General features: G+C 36.8%; 1 protein-coding gene and 1 pseudogene across 6 annotated transcripts in view; both read right to left on the bottom strand.

Moving 5' to 3' along the window:
- Positions 1-22,173, bottom strand: part of Tlk2 (tousled like kinase 2) — a 127,296-nt gene that overhangs the window by 35,495 nt on the left and 69,628 nt on the right. For all 6 annotated transcript variants that reach the window (XM_004868583.4, XM_004868587.4, XM_013067068.3 and 3 more), the window contains 7 exons: positions 18,320-18,415; positions 17,198-17,290; positions 13,587-13,697; positions 10,441-10,577; positions 4,512-4,664; positions 1,467-1,533; positions 230-327 (listed from right to left, as the gene is read on the bottom strand). In XM_004868583.4, coding sequence (XP_004868640.1) covers positions 230-327; positions 1,467-1,533; positions 4,512-4,664; positions 10,441-10,577; positions 13,587-13,697; positions 17,198-17,290; positions 18,320-18,415 — 755 coding nt within the window. The remainder of the gene's footprint in view (positions 1-229; positions 328-1,466; positions 1,534-4,511; positions 4,665-10,440; positions 10,578-13,586; positions 13,698-17,197; positions 17,291-18,319; positions 18,416-22,173) is intronic.
- Positions 4,671-10,434, bottom strand: LOC147828364 (coiled-coil domain-containing protein 152 pseudogene; annotated as a pseudogene).

Raw genomic sequence — 22,173 nt, 5'->3', positions numbered from 1 at the left:
CCGCCTGCCTCACAAGTACAAGGTCCCAAATTCGATCCCTGATATCAAAAAAAGGGGAAAAGATTATAAAAGGGCTGGGGATGCAGTAAATATGAAGCCTTAGGTTTAATCATTTACACTAGGGGTCATTTGCCCAATTTTTATTAAACAAAAACATCATTCTACACCATTCCATTCATGTCAGAAAGGACCCAACAATCTCCAACCCAATACACCCCAAGTTGCTTACTGTGAATTATCTTCATTATGTATCCTTTTTAGTTCCCTGATATGTAAATTTCTAACCCTTTCTAGCCTTTCCAGCTCGGCCTGGATCTCTGCTTCCTCCTGAAGTGAAAAGGAAAGAAAGCTTAGAATGCAGGGAACTCTATCTTTTCAGTCTCATTTAAAAGATAACAGCTATTTCTCTTATGAAAAGCTAAAGGAAGATGTTTTACATTGATAAAAAGACTAAAAGAAAACTAGATAGTAACTAAAATCCAAACCATACAGAGGAAGTTGGGGGGCGGGTGAAAGTCCTCCGCCCCTTCCTCCTTCCTTTCCATGCTCATTCTCAAGATGCAACCATTGTTAACTTTCTGCTTAAGGTTTTAGAAATGCTTTGTGTATAGACATACAGACACGTACTTTTACAAAAATCAGGTTTTCCATCTGGTTCTATTCTCTATTACTGATTTAATAAGCTCTGACCCATTAGGGAAAAACAAATATGAAAACCAGTACGTGATATAACACATACTGGTAACAGTTAATTGAATGTGTTTTGTTTTGATTATTTTTGTTTGTTTTGAGACAAAATCTCACTATGTAGTTCAGGCTGGCCTTGAACTCACTATGTGGCCCAGGCTGGCCTCAAACTCATGGCAATCCTTTTGTCTCAGCTTCCCCAGTGCTGGGATTACAGGCATGTACCACCATGCCTACTTATCAAACAACCCATCATTGTAAACAGCATGTACCAATAATGCATGGGCTGCTGAATTTAAAAGCAGAGCAATTTACATCCAAGATATCTCTATGAACATCATCAATAACAAATTGTGTAGGTGCCTTTGTATTAGAATATGGTTGGTACAACACTTTCTTTCTAGCTAGTTTTAAGCAAGAAGTAAAAACTGATATGTGATTTAAAATATCACAAAGAACGCAGGTTCCATCATTTGATTATAGATATAATAGCAAAGGTAGCTATTTAAGATTTCTGTAGCTATAAATGAAGGGTTGAAGGGAGGGGAGGGGAATGAGAAAAAAGAATTAAAATATACTATGCACAGGTACAAATTTCCTATAATGAATATAATAGTTATGTGTGAAAAACATGTACTAATAAAAAAATAAAATTAAAAAAAAAATTTCTGTAGCTACAAGAAATTACTACTGCATTTGCTAAAATGACTGAATAATTTCCATTTTAAATGTAAACTAGAAATCATTTTTTTCCAGGCAGATTTTCTCATTATGCCTACCTTTTTCAGATGGCCTAATCTGAGTTTGAAGATTTCTTCTTGTTCATGGTATTCTGCTAATGTTAACCTGAAAAATAAAGGTAGAAATTTCAGTAAATTATTTGAAATAACAATATACCTATTTAAGGAGAAATGCTCAAGTATACTATAAACAGTATTTGGTCTCATAGTTAAAATGATCAAAAGTCAGATTATTTCTGCAATCCTCTGATGAAGGAAAACTTGTGATTCATAAGATGCAATATGAAGAAAGGATTCTAAAGCCAAACAGAAGTCTAATTTGTAAAAAGTGAGAAAAATAAGTGATCATATTTTTTTTTGGTACTGGGGATCGAACTCGGGACCTTGTACTTTCGAGGCAGGCGGCAGAACTACTGAGCTAAATCCCTGGCCCAGTGATCATATTTTTACATTATTTATGAAATGCATTCTATCTCTTACTCATGAAAACCTATTCAGAGAAGTACAACCAAACATTATGCCTAAAAAAAATTTTTAAGGGCAAAACAAGGCAATGGATTTTATCATTCTTGATAACTCTTAGACTTTGATACTATAATAACAAGAAGAAAGAGGAAAATTAGGCCCAGGATTAGGACTCTGGCTATGGTACCATGAGCAAGCAATTTTAACCTCTTAACTCAGTTTCCTGAAAATTATGTAAGTGATAACAGCTGCCTAACAAAATGTTATGACTATACAGTGAGAACGTGAAAAGGATACTGAAAATGCTAACTTAGACCAGTTCTCAAAGGTCTGACTTGATGGGTAATCACTCATTTCATATTCTACCTACTACAATTGCATCCTTGTACCTCAAGAACAAACAAGTAAGAAATTATTATCTTACTCTTCCATCTCTATTAGTTAACACAAAAGCATGCACATACACTTCAGTTTCAAATCTCACTATTTAGATTCATTCTAAATAGCAGGAGAAAAAGTAAAGTTATCCTATGTAGCAAGAAGGGTTTCAAAGTAGTCTGAAGTCTAACTCAAATAAAATAGAATGAGTAAGTAGTAGCACATCCACTAGGTAGGGTTTTACACTTGTCACAGTTGCAAAAATACATAACTATTACTCCAATTCACACCAGTAAAGTTTAAAAAAAAGAGAGAGAGAAATAAAAGATCACAGCTAAAGAATCTCTCTGCCTAAAACAGGTTTAATTCTGGGAAAGGATAAGGTGACTTACTGCAGAGGCCTGTTTTTGGCTTCTGGTTAAAGGAAAGAGCCAAGTCACAAATATTCTAAAAAGTGGACTGAAGGCCACCCGGCTTGGATTTTACATAGGACTCCAGATGACAGGTGCTCACTGACACACTACTGGCCTAGTCTAAGTTTTAATTATTGTTCTATGGCAAAACAAAATAAAACAAAAGCAAAAAACAAAACCTAAGCCTTCTTTATCATTTTTAGGCCAATGGCTTTGTACACTAATATTAAATAATTATTAAGCAATATTAAGGTAGAGTCCCTTCACAATATAAACAGAACTCATGAAAGAAAACAATGATCAGATTGATTTGTCTGGAGAATCTTTTACATCTAGGCTCTTACTTGATGAGCTTTCAAAAAAGGAATGCCTACATTTAGACTCTAGTTTTAAAATATTCAGGTGTAAGATTAAAAATGTTTTTCTAAAAAAAAATGTTTTTCGGGGCCGGGGATTTAGCTCAGTGGTTCCACCGCCTGCCTCGCAAGCTCAAGGACCCGAGTTCGATCCCCGGTACCAAAAAAAAAATGTTTTTCAAACTTAGTTCAGCACGTATACTTTTATCACTAAATGTAAGTTAATCCATCTATTTATCTCCCCTAAATAAACTGTGAATTCCTAAAATGGGATGTACTCTTTAGCTCAGAATTGGGCCTAGCATAAAATAAGCACTTAACATAGAGTTATTAAGTGAATGTTAAAGGTTTATATAAGATTAGAACTGGTGTTAAGCCATTTTTCTCTCTGGAATAAAGGAATATGCATTTCTGGGATGTCATGGACCTTTAACCCTAACCCTAACCCTAACCTTTAATAATGCTATAAGTAGCATATTTGAATTACGGGTTAGTATGTTTTGGGGAACTAATATTTTTTTTGGTTTTTTTTTTTTTGGTACCGGGGATTGAACTCGGGACCTTGTGTTTGAGAGGCAGGCGCTGCAGGCGCCGGAACCACTGAGCTAACTAAATCCCCGGCCCTTGGGGAACTAATATAAAAAAAACCTTTCATTTGTGGCTGGTCTTTGGGCATGAAATTCAATTAAAGAAAGAAAAAGGGATGAAGGAAGGATGAAGGAAGGCATTTGTGCTCAGGATTTTCTACCTTTCATATATGGAAAGCTACATAATTAATTGTTGACTGGCAGATTAAAAAGATGACTGCACTTCAAGATCCTTTCCAGAACAGGCAAAAATTCTGGCAAGGTCAAGATCTGGCCTACTGGGAAATGTAGGGTTTTTTTCTGGTGTGTGTGTGGCTTACTCCTCAGTTTATTGCTATTAACTAAGTGCTCTTTTGAGCAAAAAGGAACATTCTGCAGTCTGAAACAGTAGTCAGTCAATCCCCATAACATGATTCTAATTTACTATAATCCAGACCCACTTATAAGCAATAATATTAATGACATTTTGCTATGGGTAGCCAAAAATCATGATGTCAAGAAGTGACATTACTTTTCCCTCTCATTCAAAACTCTTATCTAAATAAATAACTTAATTAATTAATTAAATAAAAGAGCTGGGTGTGGTGGTGCACACCTGTAAGCCCAGCACTTGGGAGGCTGAGGCAGGAGGATTGCTGTGAGTTCATGGCCATCCTGAACTACATAGGGAAACCTTGTCTCAACAAACAAAACAAAACAGCAAGACTAAGAAAGTCAATTAGCTTCCTATGGTTTTTAAATGAGTTGAGCAAATTCATTAATGACTAAAAAGAGCTTAAGCTCTAGGGACCTCTGTAATTTAAACTGTCTCCAGTGGCATTCAATAGGACATTTGTATTTTAGGGGACAGTGTGGCATTTCAGTTCACATTAACAAAGAACATACGTTTCATTTTCAGCTCCATTGGTCTTGCTTTTCCGCTGTTTCTGCTCATTGGTTGCTGGAGGGGCCTGACCCATGGCAGGAGGTTTCCGCTTGGCTAACATTTTCCGTTGTCTTTCTATCTCTTCCCTCTGCGAATTTATCCTTTCTTGTTGCCTAGAGATACAGAGATGTGGCACAAAGGAGGAAGGTAAAAAAAAATTTTGTCACAGTTATGGAACAAACACAAATAACTTTGTGGATGTTGGATAAACTTCAGAAAAAGTAAGTCCCCATCCAATCAAATGGAGATGTGTATTTAACTTTAAAAGTATAGAAACCAAATAACTGGTGAGATTTTCTTGGAATGAGCTTGTGTTTTGAGCCACTAGTTATGTCTTAAAGGAGAAGAGAAGTGGATAAGGAACATACCAAATTTGTATCATGACTACTTTCTGACTGGAAAGGAAGAATTTTCTGATTCCTCTTTAACACCCATGAAAAGACTGTCTGGAATGAGCCCATCAAAAGTAAAGATTTGAGCTGGGGATGGTGGGACACACCTGTAATCCCAGCACTCTGAGATGCTGAGGTAGAAGGACCAGAGGTTCAAGCTTAGCCTAAGCAACTTAGCAAAACCTTGTCTCAAAATAAGTAATAAAAAATGGGCTGGGAAAAACAAAATGGGCTGGGGATATAGCTCACTGTCAAAAGTCCTGGGTTCAATCTGTAGTACTGGGTTGGGGGCGGGGCGGGGAGCTAGGCACAGAAGTGTTTGTCTATAGTTCCAGCTACTCAGGAGGCTGAGATGGAAGGACGGCTTGAGCCCAAGAATTTGAGTCTAGCAAGAACAATACTGTAAGACACCATCTCAACAAAACAAAAACAACGAAAGTAAAGATCTGTATTTCATTAAGAAAAAAAAGTATAAAATGTTCTAGATATCTTTTTATTTTTTGGGTTTTTTTGGTACCGGGGATCAAACTCGGGTCCTTCTGCTTGCGATGCAGGCGGCGGAACCACTGAGATAAATCCCCAGCCCTTTATCTTTTTATTTTGTGTTTGGGTCAAGTTTTCTCAAATTTTATTTAGAAAGACAAAAAGGTTGTACAATGCTAAACAAAATAAACAAGATTTTCTTTTTAGGCTTTTCACTTATTCTAGTCTAAATGAGGCATTATTATCCTCCAAATCAACTCCATTCAATAACAGAGCTACATATCAGCCTCAGAGGTTTTTGTTTTTGTTTTTTTGGTACCAGAGATCGAACTCAGGACCTTGCGCTTTCGAGGCAGGCACTGTGCCACTGAGCTAAATCCCTGGCCCTGTTTTTGTTTTTGGATACAGGGTCTTGCTGTATAGTCCCAATTGGCCTCTACTCACATGTAGTAAACAAGCTGGCCTCAAATTTGCTACACACCTGCCTCAGTCTCCAAATGCTAGGATTACTGGTATGTGCTACCACATCTGAATTTTAACTAAGCATTTTCTAAAAAAAAAAAAAAAAAAAATCAGAGAAAGTCAATGAAGTCTCACGAGTAGTAATTGACATTAAGTGAATTAGTGTAAAACAATATTTTCTAAATCATTAGATATCTAACATCATTACTACTCAAGTATTTCCTAATAAGATATTTAATTTTTCTGTAAGAAAATTACAGGTTGATTATTCCCTAAAAGTTTCAGATTCAGGCCAGGGATTTAGCTCAGTGGTGCCACTGTCTGCCTTGCCAAGTGCAAGGTCCTGAGTTCAATCCCTGGTACCAAAAAAAAAAAGTTTCAGATTCTAATTCAGGCACAGTGGTGCATGCCTACATTCCACACAATCTGGGAGGCTGAGGTAAGAGGATTAAATGTTCCAGCCCAGCCTGGGTAACTTGGCAATTTAGCAAGACCCTGTCTCAAAATTTAAAAAATTTTAAAAGGGCTGGGTATGCAATTCATAATGGGAAGGCTTGGGTTCAATTCCAGTCTCTCTCTCTCTCTCACACTCACATGGTTTGGATTAGGAATGCGCAACCTATAAAGTTTATGCAAATATTCCAAAATCTGAAATAGTCTGATATCTAAAATATTTCTGATCTCAACCATTTGGGATAAGGGATAGTCAACTTACAGTTTATAAATTATAAGAAAAACCACATTCTGTCATGGATTCCCACCACCAAACAGAGTCTAGGGTTTCTTTTTTGGTACCAGGGACTGAACTCTGGACCTTGCACTTGCAAGGCAGGTGCAATTCCACTGAGCTAAATCCCTGGCCTCTCTTTTTTTTTTTTGGTTTTCTGAGACAAGGTCTCACCATGGAGGTCAGGTTGGCCTTGAACTTGTTGATCCTCCTGCCTCAGCCTCTTCAGTGCTGAGATTACAGGGATGTGCCACCACGTCCAGCTGATACTAAGGTTTATAGACTTAGTACACAAAAATACAGTATAGGCCGGGGATTTAGCTCAGTGGTTTCACCACCTGCTGCACAAGCGCAAGGACCCGAGATTGATCCCCGATACCAAAAAAACAAACAAACAAAAAACCCAAAAATGCAGTATATCAAAAGCCGGGCAGGGTGATACATCTGTAATCCCAGCACTCTGAGAACCTGAGGCATGAAGATCACAAGTTTGAGCCCTATTTGAGCAACTACATGATTTGGGACCCTGTCTCAAAATTAAAAAAAATAAAAAGGATTGGGGATGTAACTCAGTGTGAAGGCCCTGGGTTCAATCCCCAGTGCACAAAACAAAAATAAGTTTAAAAGTATTAAGATTTACTAGGCACAGTGGCACATACCTATAATCCCAGCTACTTGGGAAGCTGAGGCAGGAGGACTGTAAATTCAAGAACAGCCTCAGCAACTTTGCAAGATTCTGTCTCAAAACAAACAAACAAACAAGGCTGGGAATGTAGCTCAGTCATAGTCAGTGCTCCTGACTTCAATCCCCACTAAAACACACACACACACACAAACACACACAACTATACTTGCACATACACATTTGAGACTAACCATTTAATAGACTGAAGTCTTTATATCACCTATTATAGTTGATAATCAAACTGCTAGCTTCCTTACCCTTTTCTACCAGATTTTTTTCCCCCATCTCCTGTTTTGGAACCAATCTTCATATTTGCAAACTGATGAAATCTATTTTTTAAAAACTCATTCTACACTCTTCTGTAAGCAATGTAGTTGTCACACCTTTTCCAGATACAAGATATCTTTTTGTTTTGTTTTGTTTTGTTTTTTTGGTATCGGGGATCGAACTTGGGACCTTGCGCTTGTGAGGCAGGCGCCGGAACCACTGAGCTAAATAATCCCCGGCCCAAATTCAGGATATCTTTCTCAGTAGAATGGCAACCAGACAAACAAGTGTACATGCCTATAGTACAATTTATACTACCGTATAAAAAAAGGGCAACACTATAAGCAAGGTTAATCTAAGCAGTATTACAAATAAATAAGTAATCATTTGACAATACAATTGCTTTGGTTTCAAAATGAGCCAGATCACTGATTAGACATCCATTTAACAGTAAACATATTAGTTCAAGAGCTGTGTTTGCCTGAAAAATTTCTTTACTATTAGATATGCTTTCTCCTACGTTACCCCCCCCCCAATATTCATACACAGGCACACACATGAAATAATTATGGCTTCAAAGAATTCTGGGGTTTGGAGCTGGGCATGGTGGCACACTCCTGTGATCCCAGCTTGGAAGGCTGGAGGATCACAGCAATTTCAAGGCCACCCTGAACTACACAGTGAGACCTTGTTTCAAAAAACCAAAAAAATGCCTGCCTCACAAGCGCAAGGTCCTGAGTTCAATCCCCAGTATGAAAAATTAAAATAACCGCCCCCCCAGAAAAGTAGGAAAAAATCAGACCACAAAAATCTAATCTCATGTAGATTTTAGTTTTTCAAATATTTTACACTTCTTAGTATATTTTAATTACATTTTTAGTCATTTACCAACAAAACATTTATTGGAAAATTCTGAAGGAGAAAATTTTTAACGTTTTCTTTTAGATAAAAATGCATGCTATGAACCCAGGTGTGGTGGCACACTCCTGTAATCCCAGCACTCAAGAGACTAAGGCAGGAGGACTGCCACAAGTTTGAGGCCAGCCTGGGCCTCGTAGTGAGTTCAAGGTCAGCCTGAACTACACAGCAAGACTGTCTCAAAAAAAAGCATGCTATGAAACTTGTACATTTAGACAAAACAGGCAATGAGGAATTTCTGAAGTTGGTTCATTTTATTTCTCTGTTCTGGAACCACAAAATTGAAAAAAAATAATAATTTTTTACCTCAAAATTTCATGTTTTTTCTAATAAACAAACGGCGCTATAAAACAAAAAACTTGAAAATTTCTGTTCAGATGACTATTATAAACACACACACACACACACACACACACACACACACCCCACAAAAAACAAAGTGATTCTCTAGAGACTGTATATTGTTTTCTTTTTCTTTTTCTAATGTTTAAAGCTGTCTCATTTATTATTTAGGCTATTTAGGCAATATACTTATGTTGAAAATGGAAGCAAATTTTTCAACTGCTTTTAAAGAAAGTAAACAGAAATTAATGAATTTACTGTTATACTCAAAATTGTCTATGTTTAAGGTGAGAATCTTTGCCAAGAGAAAGGCACTGCTCCAAATTGTGAATGGTATTACGAAGAATTGCAATCTCTGTTTTTTTCTTCTTGAAGATGTTGAAGCTTCCTTCTGTAGATACTCTGTGGGGAAATAATAGCATCTGGATATGGTTTTGATTTAGTCTGAACTCTTGCTAGTTTGGCATCAAACTCCAGCTGTAGTTTGATTATTTCATTTTGCTTTTTTTTTCTTGAGTTATTAACTTTGCATTTAACTCTGAGATTTCCATCTTCTTTTTCTTTATTAGATCTTTGTGCTTTTCATTTAATTCAACTTTTTTCTGCACATCTTGATAAAGTTCACTTATTTCTATCTTATGTTCTTCCCTTTTGATTTTCATTTCATGTACAAATTTGGCAATATTATTCTTATATTCCTGTTTGTGAGATTTCAGCTTTTGCCTTGTCATATCAGCATTTCTTTTCAGTTGTTCATTTTCAACTCTCAAATTGTGTTGATATTCAATGGTCTGTTGTAGCCCTTTTATCATATCATGAAGAGCAGCACATTCTTTTTAAATTGAGGCTTCCTTTGTTTGCATTACTTTTAATAAACAGGTACTCTTTTCCAACTGAATTTCCAGTATGTTATTCTTTCCACTGGTTTCTATCATTTTCTTTTCTATCTGTGAAAAATCCTTTATAAGTTTGTCAATATTCACACTGCTAATCTTTTTTGTACATTCTTCGCTACTTTGATCCATGCTTGAATTGCTGTTGTTCCTGGTTCCTCAAAGTCTCCCCCACCTCAATTCTGTATATTGTTTGCTTAAAGGGACTCGGGGACATGTTCTATAAAGTTCTTCTATGGTTTTGTTTTACACCTAGCTCAGAAAATTCCTCCCTGAGTTCTTGTCTGTTTTGTTTTTCTGTAGACCAAAGATAAATGCTCAAGTAGCTCCTCATGAAACTCTACTACTTAGGAGCTGGGGGTGTAGCTCAGTAGTAGAGTGCTAACCCAGAATGTATGAGGCTCTAGGTTTGATCCTCAGCGCTCTCCCTGACAAAAATCCATTACCAATTTAAAAGTTATTAAGTAAAAACCTAGATTTTTCTTCCTTAGCTTCAGCAATTTTGATTCTTTTAAGCTTTAATGCAGTTGTTTTTATTTCTTTTGATTATTTGTATGTTTTAAAAAATTCTACCTTATTTCCTGTTTCTTTACACCTGTGATTAAAAAACTAAATGAAAACATGACTATCACTACTGTGATTAATGACAACAGTTACAGAAAACTTAAAAAATCCAAACAAACTTTTCAATTCTTCATTTAATTGTAACAACTCACTTACTTGATAAGATTCTGGAAAGCATAACCATCTGTCCATTGTTCAGTAAAGGAGGCCCCATGTCGGACAGTAGTAAAGTGGCCCAATCTCAATCGGTCCTGCATACTCTTATCTCTACATGCCATCTTCTCTTGTTTTGACTTAAGGGGAAAGGATTAAAAAAAAGAATTCAACATCAGTTACCATAGACGAAGACACTTTTTGAAATTCAAAATTATAAGAGCATGAAGGAAAATACTGTCAAAAAAACACAGAATAGTCAGAAGTGACTCCTTTGATGACATACTACTATCATTTAAACAAAGTGGACATGACAGGACAGTGAAGAACTGTAATTTCTTTCTTTTTCGTTTTTTTGTTTTTGAGTCAGGGTCTCACTATATATAGCCCAGGCTGGCCTCAAACTAGGGGCAATCCTCCTCTCTCAGCTTCCAAAGTGCTGGGATTAACAGGCACACGCCACCACACCTGGTCCTGCAATTTCTTTCTTGGTAAACGTTCAGCATTTCATATGTGGACCATAATAATCCCTAACTCCAAAGCTGTTTCCCCATTTTCTATTTCTTCACCCAGCCTTCTCTACAGAACTGCTACCAATTCATCTCAAAAATATCACCTGGCACGTGTTCATTCTAAGTTCTTACTCAGGACATCTTATGTATCCCAGATTCTTGAGCACATCATTTATACTACATGTATTTACTCAAAACCAATTATATGACAGGGATTATAAGACAGCTTAATAGAGAAAAGGCGGGGGGGAGTGGTGCTGGTGTTTATTGCCTAGAGGGTGAATATACTGATTTGTAATTATAATTAAATTTGTGATAAAGAACTTGAGGGTAAAGAACAAAGTACTGTGAGATAAGACTCGGATGATACTTACTTGAGATAGTCTATATACTTTTAACTGGCAGGCAACTTATATCTACAGTTTTTCTGCCTAGAACACATTTTTCTACTTTCTTCTAGCTTAAATCCTCATTGAGTCCTCTGTCCTTGATTTCCTTCAGTGAATTTCTTAAATACACTGATGATTTTAATAGGTTTTTTAGTGCATATGAATGTATCTTATTCCCCACCCTCACTCCCTATAGACTGAGCCTTCTGAGGGTGAGAGCAGTGTTTCATGTTTCTTAGATACACATATCTTATGTATGAGTTCATCCCTTTTTATTACTGGGTAGTTTTCCATGGTGTGAACACACCAGTTTGTTTATACATTCACCTGCTGCCAGACACCTGTGATATATTTGGCTACTCTCAATAAAACTGTTTTGAATATTCTTGTGAAAGTCTTTTGTCAACATTTACTCTCATTTCTCTAGGGTAAATACCAGGAACAGACCTTATGCTGAGCCACTGGTTACATATCATTTACCTTAATAAGAAATTGCCAAAAAGTTTTCTAAAGTCGATGTAATATTTTACATTCCCATTAGTGTGAGGAGCTGGGCTGCCAACACATCTACACCACATTTGATGTTCTCAATGTTTTTACTTTAGCCATTCTGCTGGGTATGTGATAATTAACTGTGGTTTTAGCTTGAATCTGGTTGATGTCTAGTAATGTTGAGAAATCTTTTTGTATGTTGGCCATATGCATATCTTTATTTATCTTTTTTTTATAAAGTGTCATTCAAGGTATTTTGTTCACTTTTAACATTTTTAAATTATTAAGTTATAGGAATCTTCATGGATTTGGAACATAAATTCTCTGGAAGGTAAACCTACAAATATTTCCTCCCAAGCTGTGGTCACATTTTTATTTATGTTTCCTTATATTCCAGAATGGTATACCAGATATTCAACAAATATTCTGTATTTAGAAAACTGAATTATTTTGGATATAAATCTAAATTTAATTATGTTCTACTCCTAACAAATAGAAAATTCTAATTTTCTATGAGAATTCAAGAGACAGCACTATGTTTATTTTTTGTACTATGTTGTTCAGAGTTTGGTACAACTGGCTGAATCTATTTTGATTTCAGGAAGTGTCTCAAACTCTAGACAAAGATTCGGAATAAGTATATGCTAGTATTATTTAGCCTTATTATTTTTTATTCTTATCAAAATGGGAAAAAAGTAGTTTCCTTCCTATAAAACTGATGAATAAAGTAGTTCTTCCTAGTATCTCCAAGGACAGTAAAACAATCTATTTCACTTTCAATGAAAGACAAGTGCTCTTTATCACTTTAACAGCACTCCAACAATTTCAAGAAAAGTAACCACCTGTGTCTCTCAAAACTTCTAGCTCATAACCTTTAAATTAATGTCTTCAGGAAGCACTGCTTGTTTAAAACTTCCAAGAAACTGCAACTAATAAGCATCAAACCATCAAAGCCAAGCTACAACTAATCAGTTACTCTAATAAAAGAGACATCAGGTTGGGTGTAGCAGCAGTGCACGCCTATAATCTCAGCACTTTGGTAAGCTGAAGCAGGAGGATTGCATGTTGGAGTCCAGTCTGTGCAACTTAGTGAGATTCCATCTCAAAAAAAAAAATCTAGGAATGCAGTGCAAAGGTCCTAGATTCAATCCCCAGCCCTGTGAAATAAATCAACAAAGGAGATATCAACAGATAGTGTTTGAGGTGACATGGCAGCACATGTCTGTAATCCTAGCACTTAGGAGGCTGAGGCAAGAGGATCACTGAGAGTTCAAGGCCAGCTCAGTGGCACCACACCTGCCTCACAAGCACAAGGTCCTGAGTTCAATACCCAGTACTGCAAAAAAAAAAAAGGACCAACCTGAACTACATATGAATTTAAGAGAGCAATATCTCAGGCTAGGGGTGTGGTTTGGTGATTGCTTGACTAGCCTGCATAAGGTCCTGGATTTGGTCCCCGCACAATGAAGAGAGAGTGGCAGGGGCACAGAGGCAACAGACCAATAAACTCAAGTAGGATAAGCTGTCAGCATCATACTCAAAGCAACGAACAGTCAGAAAACATGTCCCACACTGTCACTCTGGAGGTTTGGTTTGTTGTACACACAAAGAAAAAATTCTAATTGTCAAATCACAAAAGGTGGTTTCCTAAAGAGCCTTACCTTTCAATATTCTCATTTCAGGTAAGAAGGAGCCACACAATGAAACACATTAAGTATCTCAGGATGTGGCGGTCAGGCCACCATTATTCACTAACCTTTTCTATAAGGAGTTTCTTGCTCATTGTGACACACCTATTTAATCGTTCTTTGTATTTCTCTAGCATCTTTTGCTGTTCGTCAATTTGCCGTCTTAAGTCACAGTTGGCCTTCAATGGAAAAATATTTCTTAAATTAGTACCAAGGAAGCTACATTAATAGAATCTCTAAGGAAAGAGAAAAATAATTTTAATCTGTTGTTAAATCAAAAGCAAAATTTAGGTTCAATGAGAAGAGAAATCATATCTTTATAAAAGGTAAACGATTCATCCCTTTTACTCGTAATATTATTATTTAGTTATCAATAATGAATTCTGTTACCAAAAGGCATGTTTTTCTACTGATTATATAGCTAATTTAGCTGTTTTCAGAAGCCTACTGGATGGGCTAAATACTTAAAGAAAAAAAAAATCAAGTCTCCTACAGTAACAGAGAAGGAAAGAACCACTAACCCAAGGTCAATTTTGGCTTGCAACATCTGAATTTATTCTTGTTTTGTTAACCAAAAGATATCTACTCTTTGGGTAAATAGTGTTACTTTACAATAACTTCCTTAAATTATGAAAAAATATCTCTTATTTCCAAATCAAGTGATATGAACTCTTTCTGAAACACACAAACAGAGCTAGGCATGGTGGTGCACACCTGTAATCCCAGCCCTCGGAAGGCTGAGGTAGGAGGATTGCTATGGGTTTGAGGCCAGCCTAAACTACATAGTGAATTCAAGGCCAGCCTGGAATAGTGAGATTCTGTCTCCCCCAAAAAACAAGAACAAAAAAGGACACAAATGCAAGATATTACAGTACATTCAATTTTTGAGACTTTTTAGCTTCATTTTTAAAAGTACCCTGTGTAAAACAGGAAATCCCCAAGTGCTTTTATTTTCCAAATAAGTGTAACTCTTCCTATCAGTTTTTCAGGTTTTCTTATAGAGTCCTATGGACCACATTATCAAAGGCTAAGTGTAACAACATTTAGATAACTGTGACTAACTATTCATACCCAAGAATCTATAAGCCAAAAAATAATCTAGTGTTTAAGTGAAATTCAATCTACTTTTGGAAAGTGAGTGTTCCTACGCTTGATCTTAGCCAAAAGTCCGAGAAGTGATGGAAAGTGAGTGTTCCTATAAAATCTGTTATCAAATGTACAGAATTAACCTCTGACAGGTTTAAGAATTGTAAATTTTTGTGATTTCTGACAAAAATGATGTCTAGGAGTTCATATTTGAAATAGGAGCTAACAAAGAGAAAAGGAAGAAGAGGAGAAGAAGGGAGGGGAGGAGGGGAAGAGAGGGCAACAGAAGGCAAGGGAGGGAATGGGAGGAGATGGAGGGGAAGGAGAGGGAGGGGAGGGGAGGAACTGGCTACTAGCCCCTAATGCAGCCATATCTAGTATCTCAAATGAAATGGAAAAACTCCAGTGAATGACTCATGCCTGCCTGAAAGGAGATATAAGAACTTGTTGTCCTTCCCTCTCTGCCTATCCTCCAGATCAGAAACACAATCAACTACAAAAATTAGCAGCTACCCTTCCCTGTCTTGCTTCTTCACATATCTATTCCTTTAGTACTGCTCTATATCCAAATAAAATGACTACAGCCTTCCTAAGACAAGCAGACATATGGCTCAGTAGTAGAGTAGGTCTTAGTATGCTGTGTTTAAACCTGGGAGAGAGAGGAGAGAGAATGGAGAGAGGAGAGAGGAAGAGAAAGACAGAATATGAATATGCACTAGAAAGGGAGTAGAAGGGAGCATACTACTTCCTAGAGCAGATACTTTTTTAAACCCAAGAAGCAGTATCAAGTTAGGATTTAAGTTTTTCTACCTTTTCAATCTTTTGTTTGTTGTTCCTTGTTTTCTTCCTGGTGCTAGGGATGGAACCCAGGGCCTCAGGCAGGTTAGGCAAGCACTATGCCACAGAGATAACTCTATCATCCTTACAATCTTTATGCAGGTTAGGAAGGAGAAAAATAAGCCTATGAACCTTGTTCAGCCCAACAAAGCTACTCCAGACAGAATCCTACCAGATACTGGAATCTGGCCAGGTATTGTTCACATCTACAAGCTATCTCATTATAAATCTTAGATGGCGACTCAACCATCACCCAAATCAACAAAAATCAGTAAGAGCAATTCTAAGCAAGTAAATGTGCAAACAATGGAGATACAAGACAAGTACTAGTGTATACACTGCTAGCCTCAAAATTGAAAGAAAACAGGGCCAGGGGTTTAGCTCAGCGGTGCCATGCCTGCCTTACAAGCGCAAGGTCCCGAGTTCAATCCCCAGTACAAGAAAGAAAGGAGGGAGAGAGGGAGAGAGGGAGAGAGGGAGAGAGGGAGAGAGGGAGAGAGGGAGAGAGAAAGGAGGAAAGAAAAAAAGAAAGGAAGGGAGGAAGGGAAAGAAAGGAAAGAAAGGAAAGGAAAGGAAGGAAGAGAAAGAAAGAGAAAGAAAGAAAGAAAGAAAGAAAGAAAGAAAGAAAGAAAGAAAGAAAGAAAGAAAGAAAAAAGCAAGCAAGCAAAACAGCAAAGAAACATTGGCCTAAGGAATACATTTCTTTTTTTTGGGTACCGGAGATCAAACTCTGGACCTTGCACTTACGAGGCAGGTGGTGGGACTACTGAGCTAAATCCTTGGCCCAAGAATATATTTCTAAATAAGAAAAGGGAACATCACCAATACTGACTGTCATATTCCACAAAAATGCAAAGACTCATTCATGAAACAGAAGCCAAGAACCACACAAATTATACTGAACAGAACAAGAAAGTGTATAATCTCCAAAGAACTGTGATGAGCTGGGAAAAAAAAAAAGCCAACCCCCAAAAGTTGTATCTGCATGATTCCACACATGTGGCCTTCTTGAAATGATAACAGAAATGGAGACTAGATTAGTGGTTGCCAAAGGTTAAGGAGGAAGTGAGGATAAGAGGAAGTGGATGTAGCTATAAAAGAATAACACGAAGGATCTTGATTCATGAAAATGTTCTGTATCCTGATTGTACCAATGTACAGTATATGCTGTGGTGGTGATTTTGCAAGATGTTATCATCGAGAGAAACTGGTTAAAGTTTAGAGGGGTTCTCTCTGATTTTTGGTTGTTTTTTTTTTTTGGTACTGGGGATCAAACTCAGGACTTTGCGCTTGCAAGGCAGGCGGTGGCACCACTGAGCTAAATCCCCGGCCCACAGGGGTTCTCTCTGAAATGTGAAAATAACATTTTATACTCATTCCTACAGTTCTGGATAAAATTTAACACTCCACCTATTTATTTCTCTAGTGTAAATTCAAATATTAAAATACCACAATATAAGATTTCCATTGGGCTGGGGATTTAGCTCAGTGGTTTCGCCACCTGCTGCGAAAGCGCAAGGACCCAAGTTCAATCCCTAGTATCAAAAAAAAAAGATTTCCATCTTAAGAACAGTGTTTAGAACATAGGTATGATTTTGGCTCCTACTCTTATTTCTTCAGATTAAAAAAAATATTGAAGTATTTATTGTTTAACTTTGTTATCTGGCTGGAGTAATTATTTCCATAATATGCATATAATCCAAATATACATAACGACTAATGCTTATTATAAAATCTCTTACATTTTAATACTTACTCTTAATAAATCATCTATTCTTCCTTCCTTCTTTTCTAAGTCAGAATTCTTACTATTTTCTAGTGCAGATATTTTTTCTATTGTGAGGTCAGACTATAGAGACAAAGGCAAAACAAATTTAAGATTAGTCTCAAATTATTACATGTCATCACATTTTTATTACACTGCACCCACACTTCAAAACTATGTTCTGAAATCAAATATACAAATTCTCAAACTATGGTGCATTGAACAATACAGAAACATAGTACTCTAGAAATGAAACTAATTTTGAATAAAAAAGGAACTGAAGAGACAAGAGCCCAAATCTCTAAGCAACAAAAATGCCATCTAGTGGAAAGAAGGAGCAATCAGAGTGGATAGATGAAGTTTCCTGAGTGCTCAACTAAGTCTATTTGACTGTCCAAATGCTGAAGATACAGATAAAATTAAAACTTCTAAACTGCCAAGCATCCTGTCTTGAAAGCAACACAGACAGTGCCAAAAGAGGGTGCAGTAACACCTAATACACTATTAGTTAATTCAATGCTACATATGTAGGATATATTTACTTTCCTTCTCAATTATAAACTGTAAATGTTCACAACATTCCTTAAATTTAAAACTGCTGAAGAGTGCTTTTAAGGAGGAAATTACGTTGGTGTAGCACATCTCAAAGAAGTTTAGTTAGGTCTTAACAAGTAAGTAAGCAGGCATAAGGAATAAATAAAGTCATAAAGGAGGGAATTAACATTTACTGAAAGCCTACTCTAAGCACCATTCTGATAAGGATTTTGTAAACATTGTCTGAGGTAATTAAAATCAACCACTTTTATTTTTTAACAGATGACTGCTACTAAAACAAGCTGAACCCTAGGAAGACGAAAGTGTTAAAGTGGCAGAGCCCAATTTAGAACCTAGGACCAGAGCCCCAGGTATAATCATTTCTGCTACAATACATCCAAAAGGTAAAGCAAGGCCTCAAACATTAAAAATAACATCCAGAAGACTTTAAATATTCCTAATACAAGTTCTGAGTACATAACAACTGATGAAGTATGGTCAAAGAAATAAAGAGAAGACTTTCTCTACAGTGAGATTTATCCCCAAGCTGATCCACTGTTCATCAATTCCCCGACCTACCTGGGTCTGTCTGTGCTGGATGGAGATCTGCTTTTGGGAGCTGCAGGAATGCTCTGTGTTGCCAGATCCCGTAGAAGAGGGACTGTTTTGTTGAGCCTATAATAAAGGTACACTGCCAATCACAGAAAGGTTTTACATCTTTTTCCATAAACATTTATATGAATGCAATTACCTTTGTATTAAACAAATCCCTTTTGATGAAAATCAGAAATCAGGGTCATATGGTCAAGATGTAAGTAAAACAAGTCAAATATGAAACACAAGGGCTGGATATAGTGGCTTAGACCGTGTTCCTGTCACTAAGTTTTAAAGTATCAAATGCTTACAAATAAAATTTTTAATATATAAATTAGAAAAAACAGGCATTATTTCTGTCATAACTTGTTTTCACTTGTGTTTTAGTATGGTTTCGCCAGAAAAGGCAAGGCACAGAGATGAGAGTCCAGGTAGAAAGAACTGCAAAGTACTACTCAGGACAGTTTCCTAAGCACACAAGCATTATCTAGAAAATACACAGTTGTCTAAAACTCTGGGTTGATCTCCAATATTGGTTTTGTTTTCATTTTTTTCCCCAGTGTTAGAAACCGAGCCTAAGAAATGCTAAGCAACATCCTCAGGCTTTTCATTTTTTTAAATTAGTACATATTTACAGTACACAATGCTTACATTCCTTGTGAGGAGCTGATATATGTACACAACACATCTTAATTCCTTTTTTCATTTTCTTTCTCTCCCCTCCCCTCCTCTTCCATCTCTTGATCCCCTTCCCATCTGAAAGAGAACTATCTCTCCTACTTTCTGTTACCTATCTTTTAATTTGCTCTTTATTTGTAATTTCTCATGTAAGAGAAACCATGTGATGTTTAAGCTTGTGTGGTTGATTTACATCACTTAAAATTAGTCTTGCGGTGCCATCTGTTTTCCTACAAATGACAAAAGTTTATCCTTCTTTATGGCAGAGTAGTTCCACTGTGTATAAAGTCCACATTGTCTTTATCTGTTCATCTGTTGATGGACATATAGGCTGCTTTCAAGATTTACTTAGTATGAATTTTCTCCATCCTTTTTTCTTTTTGAGACAGGGTCTTGCTATGTAGTCCAGGTTGCCTTTGAATTCACTATGTAGCCCAGGTTATCCTTGAATTTACAGTGATCCTCCTGTTTCAGCCTCTCAAGTGCTGGGATTGCACATGTCTGCCACTATTCCTGGCCTGGCTCTATCCTTTTTAAAATTTCAATTTGAGACAGGATTATCCTAAGTTGCCCAGGGTGGACTCAAATTTACCATCCTCCTGACAGCCACCTGACTAGCTGGGATTACAAGAGTATGCTTCCATACCCAGCTTACAGTATTTTCTTATTTTTAAACTTTTATTTATTTTAGCACTAGGGATCAAACCCAAGACTTTGTGCATGTTAACCACTGAGATAAACTCCCAGCCTTAAAGGTTTTTTAAATTTATATGGTTTGGTTTAATATAATTCATCTGTTCAGGAATATACTCTTAGTAGTCCTTTAAAAAAAAACAAAAACAAGGGGGGCTGGGGATTTAGCTCAGTGGTTCTGCCACCTGCCTTGCAAGCACGGGGTTGATCTCCAGTCCAAAAAAAAAAAAAAAAAAGACTGCCATAAAAAAAAAAACAAGATACAATTTTACTTAATATAGTATGACCCTTCACATATATAACTAGGGAGTGCTAGATATTTTGAGGATCATGGGATAATGGAAATACAGTTCTACTACCTCATCAGTGAACACAGTTTACATATATGTAAATTTTAGATGTTTGGGGTATATAGCTCAGTAGCAGGATGCACACTTAGTACACATAAGACCCTGGGATCAATCCTCAGCACTGCAAAAAAAAAAAAAGTGAATTTTTGATATTTTCTTTACATTTCTTTTTTTTTTTTTTTTTTTTTACATAGGGTCTCACTATGTAGGTCAGGCTGGCCCTGAACTCACTATATAGCCCAGGTCGGCCTTGGACTCACAGTGATCCTCTTGTCTCACCCTCTTGACTTCTGAGATTACAGGTGTGCACCACCATCCCTGGCTCTTGATTATTATTTTTACTAATTACCATATTAACAATGGCAAAATCATCATCTATTGAGGAATCACTATAAGCTAAATGCTTCAATGTCATTGTCACATGTAATCCTTATAAAATCCTATAAGGTGGTGATGATGGTGATGATGATGATGATGATTTTACAGATAAAATATAAATCAGAGACATTAGGTTCCTACACAGAAATAGTCAAAGTGGGTGAACTGGACGTGGTTGTCTGTGTCTACAATAACAGTTCTCAAGGACCAGAGTAGACTGTTACAACCATAGTGTGTGCAAGCTAAAGAGTTCATGCATATGATTCTATTGAAGGATCAGTAGAGCTTTGTAAGGTAGACAGTATTACTAACTCCATCATCTTTATGTCTTCATTCAGTAAATACTTACTGAGTACTACCTATGAGGTTTTTAAAAAATTACTTTGTTTTATTTTTGAGACTGGAGCTCACTATGTAGTTCAGGCTGGCCTTGAACTCACTATGTAGCTCAGATTGGCCTCAAACTTACAGTGATTCTCCTGCCTCAGCCTCCCAAGTGCTGGGATTACATGTGTGCATCGCCATGCCAGACTCCTTTGAGTACTACCTATGTCCAAACACTTTTAGGTGCTAGGAGCACATGGCCATAGAAAATAAATACAAACCACCAGTCTTTTTACCTTAATGAAATTTACAACTCAAGACAAGATTTACTAAGTACCCAATAAATATTTGTTGAAAGACATTGTTGAATGTACAATCACAATAAATGCAAAAGTACAATTAGGAGAAGTACTCATAGGAGCACACCACAAAGATATAATATAATCTATAATCTAGACTCAGGGGTGAACCTTGAAGCTTAAGAATTGAAGGTAATCGGTCAAAACAGGAGATGATGGGGGCCATTCCAGGTAGAGAATATGAATGAAGGCACTACTGGAAAAGGTAAGACTGATGAGTTCTGGAAAGTCAAAAGAGAGGAACTAGTTTCAAAGAGACCATTAAACAACTTATGCAGCCGGTAAGTAGTAAAGCTATGATTAAAAGCCAGGTCTGTGATTAAAAGAAAAACAGCAATCTAAACTTTTCTTATTAGTTAAGAGTCATCATTACAAGCCTCAAGTATTTCACTATACCATGATACAAAGATGTGGTCTCCTTCAGTTATCATTAGATTGCTCTTACAATCTTTTCCTTCCCATCTTTGTTTCTAAACACATATGACTGTTTGAACTGTATTTTTAGTAAGAGCTAAGAAGAGTCAAATGACTGATTGAAAAGCTCTTTTATGAATTTCTTTTAGGGGGTTTTGTTTTGTTTGCTTGAGACAAGGTCTCACTATGTAGTTTAGTGTGGCCTTGGACTCACTATGTAGCCCAGGGTGGCCCAAACTCACGACAATCCTCCTACCTCAGTCTCACAAGTGCTGGGATTACAGGTGTGTATCATCACACTCAGCAAATTTCCAGATTTTGATAGATGGCCTGTGATAATACTGTCTTCTACATATGCTCATTTCTGGTTCTATGTTTCCTTCTAACAAACTGAGAGTACTAGTATCTAATTTAATGGGATGCTTCTAAATAAAATCTTTCTGTAAAAATACCTCTATAAGTGCCCCAATGACAAGTAAAAATGCAAAAGCTAACTGAGGAAACGAGTCAGTCTGGAAATAAGAAATCCAAATGAAAAGAATGCTTTTGAAATGTACTGCACAAATATGAGGACCTAGAGCCAGGGATATAGCTCAGTGGCGCCAGGCCTGCCTGCACTAGGTCCTGAGTTCAATTCCTGGTA

Source organism: Heterocephalus glaber, unplaced genomic scaffold (genome assembly GCF_053883595.1).
Source record: "Heterocephalus glaber isolate CG9 unplaced genomic scaffold, H.glaber_assembly_v1.0 deba00001124, whole genome shotgun sequence".
Taxonomy (NCBI): Eukaryota; Metazoa; Chordata; class Mammalia; order Rodentia; family Bathyergidae; genus Heterocephalus; species Heterocephalus glaber.
Note: the sequence above shows the minus strand (reverse complement) of the source record. Positions and strands in the feature narration are given on the sequence as shown.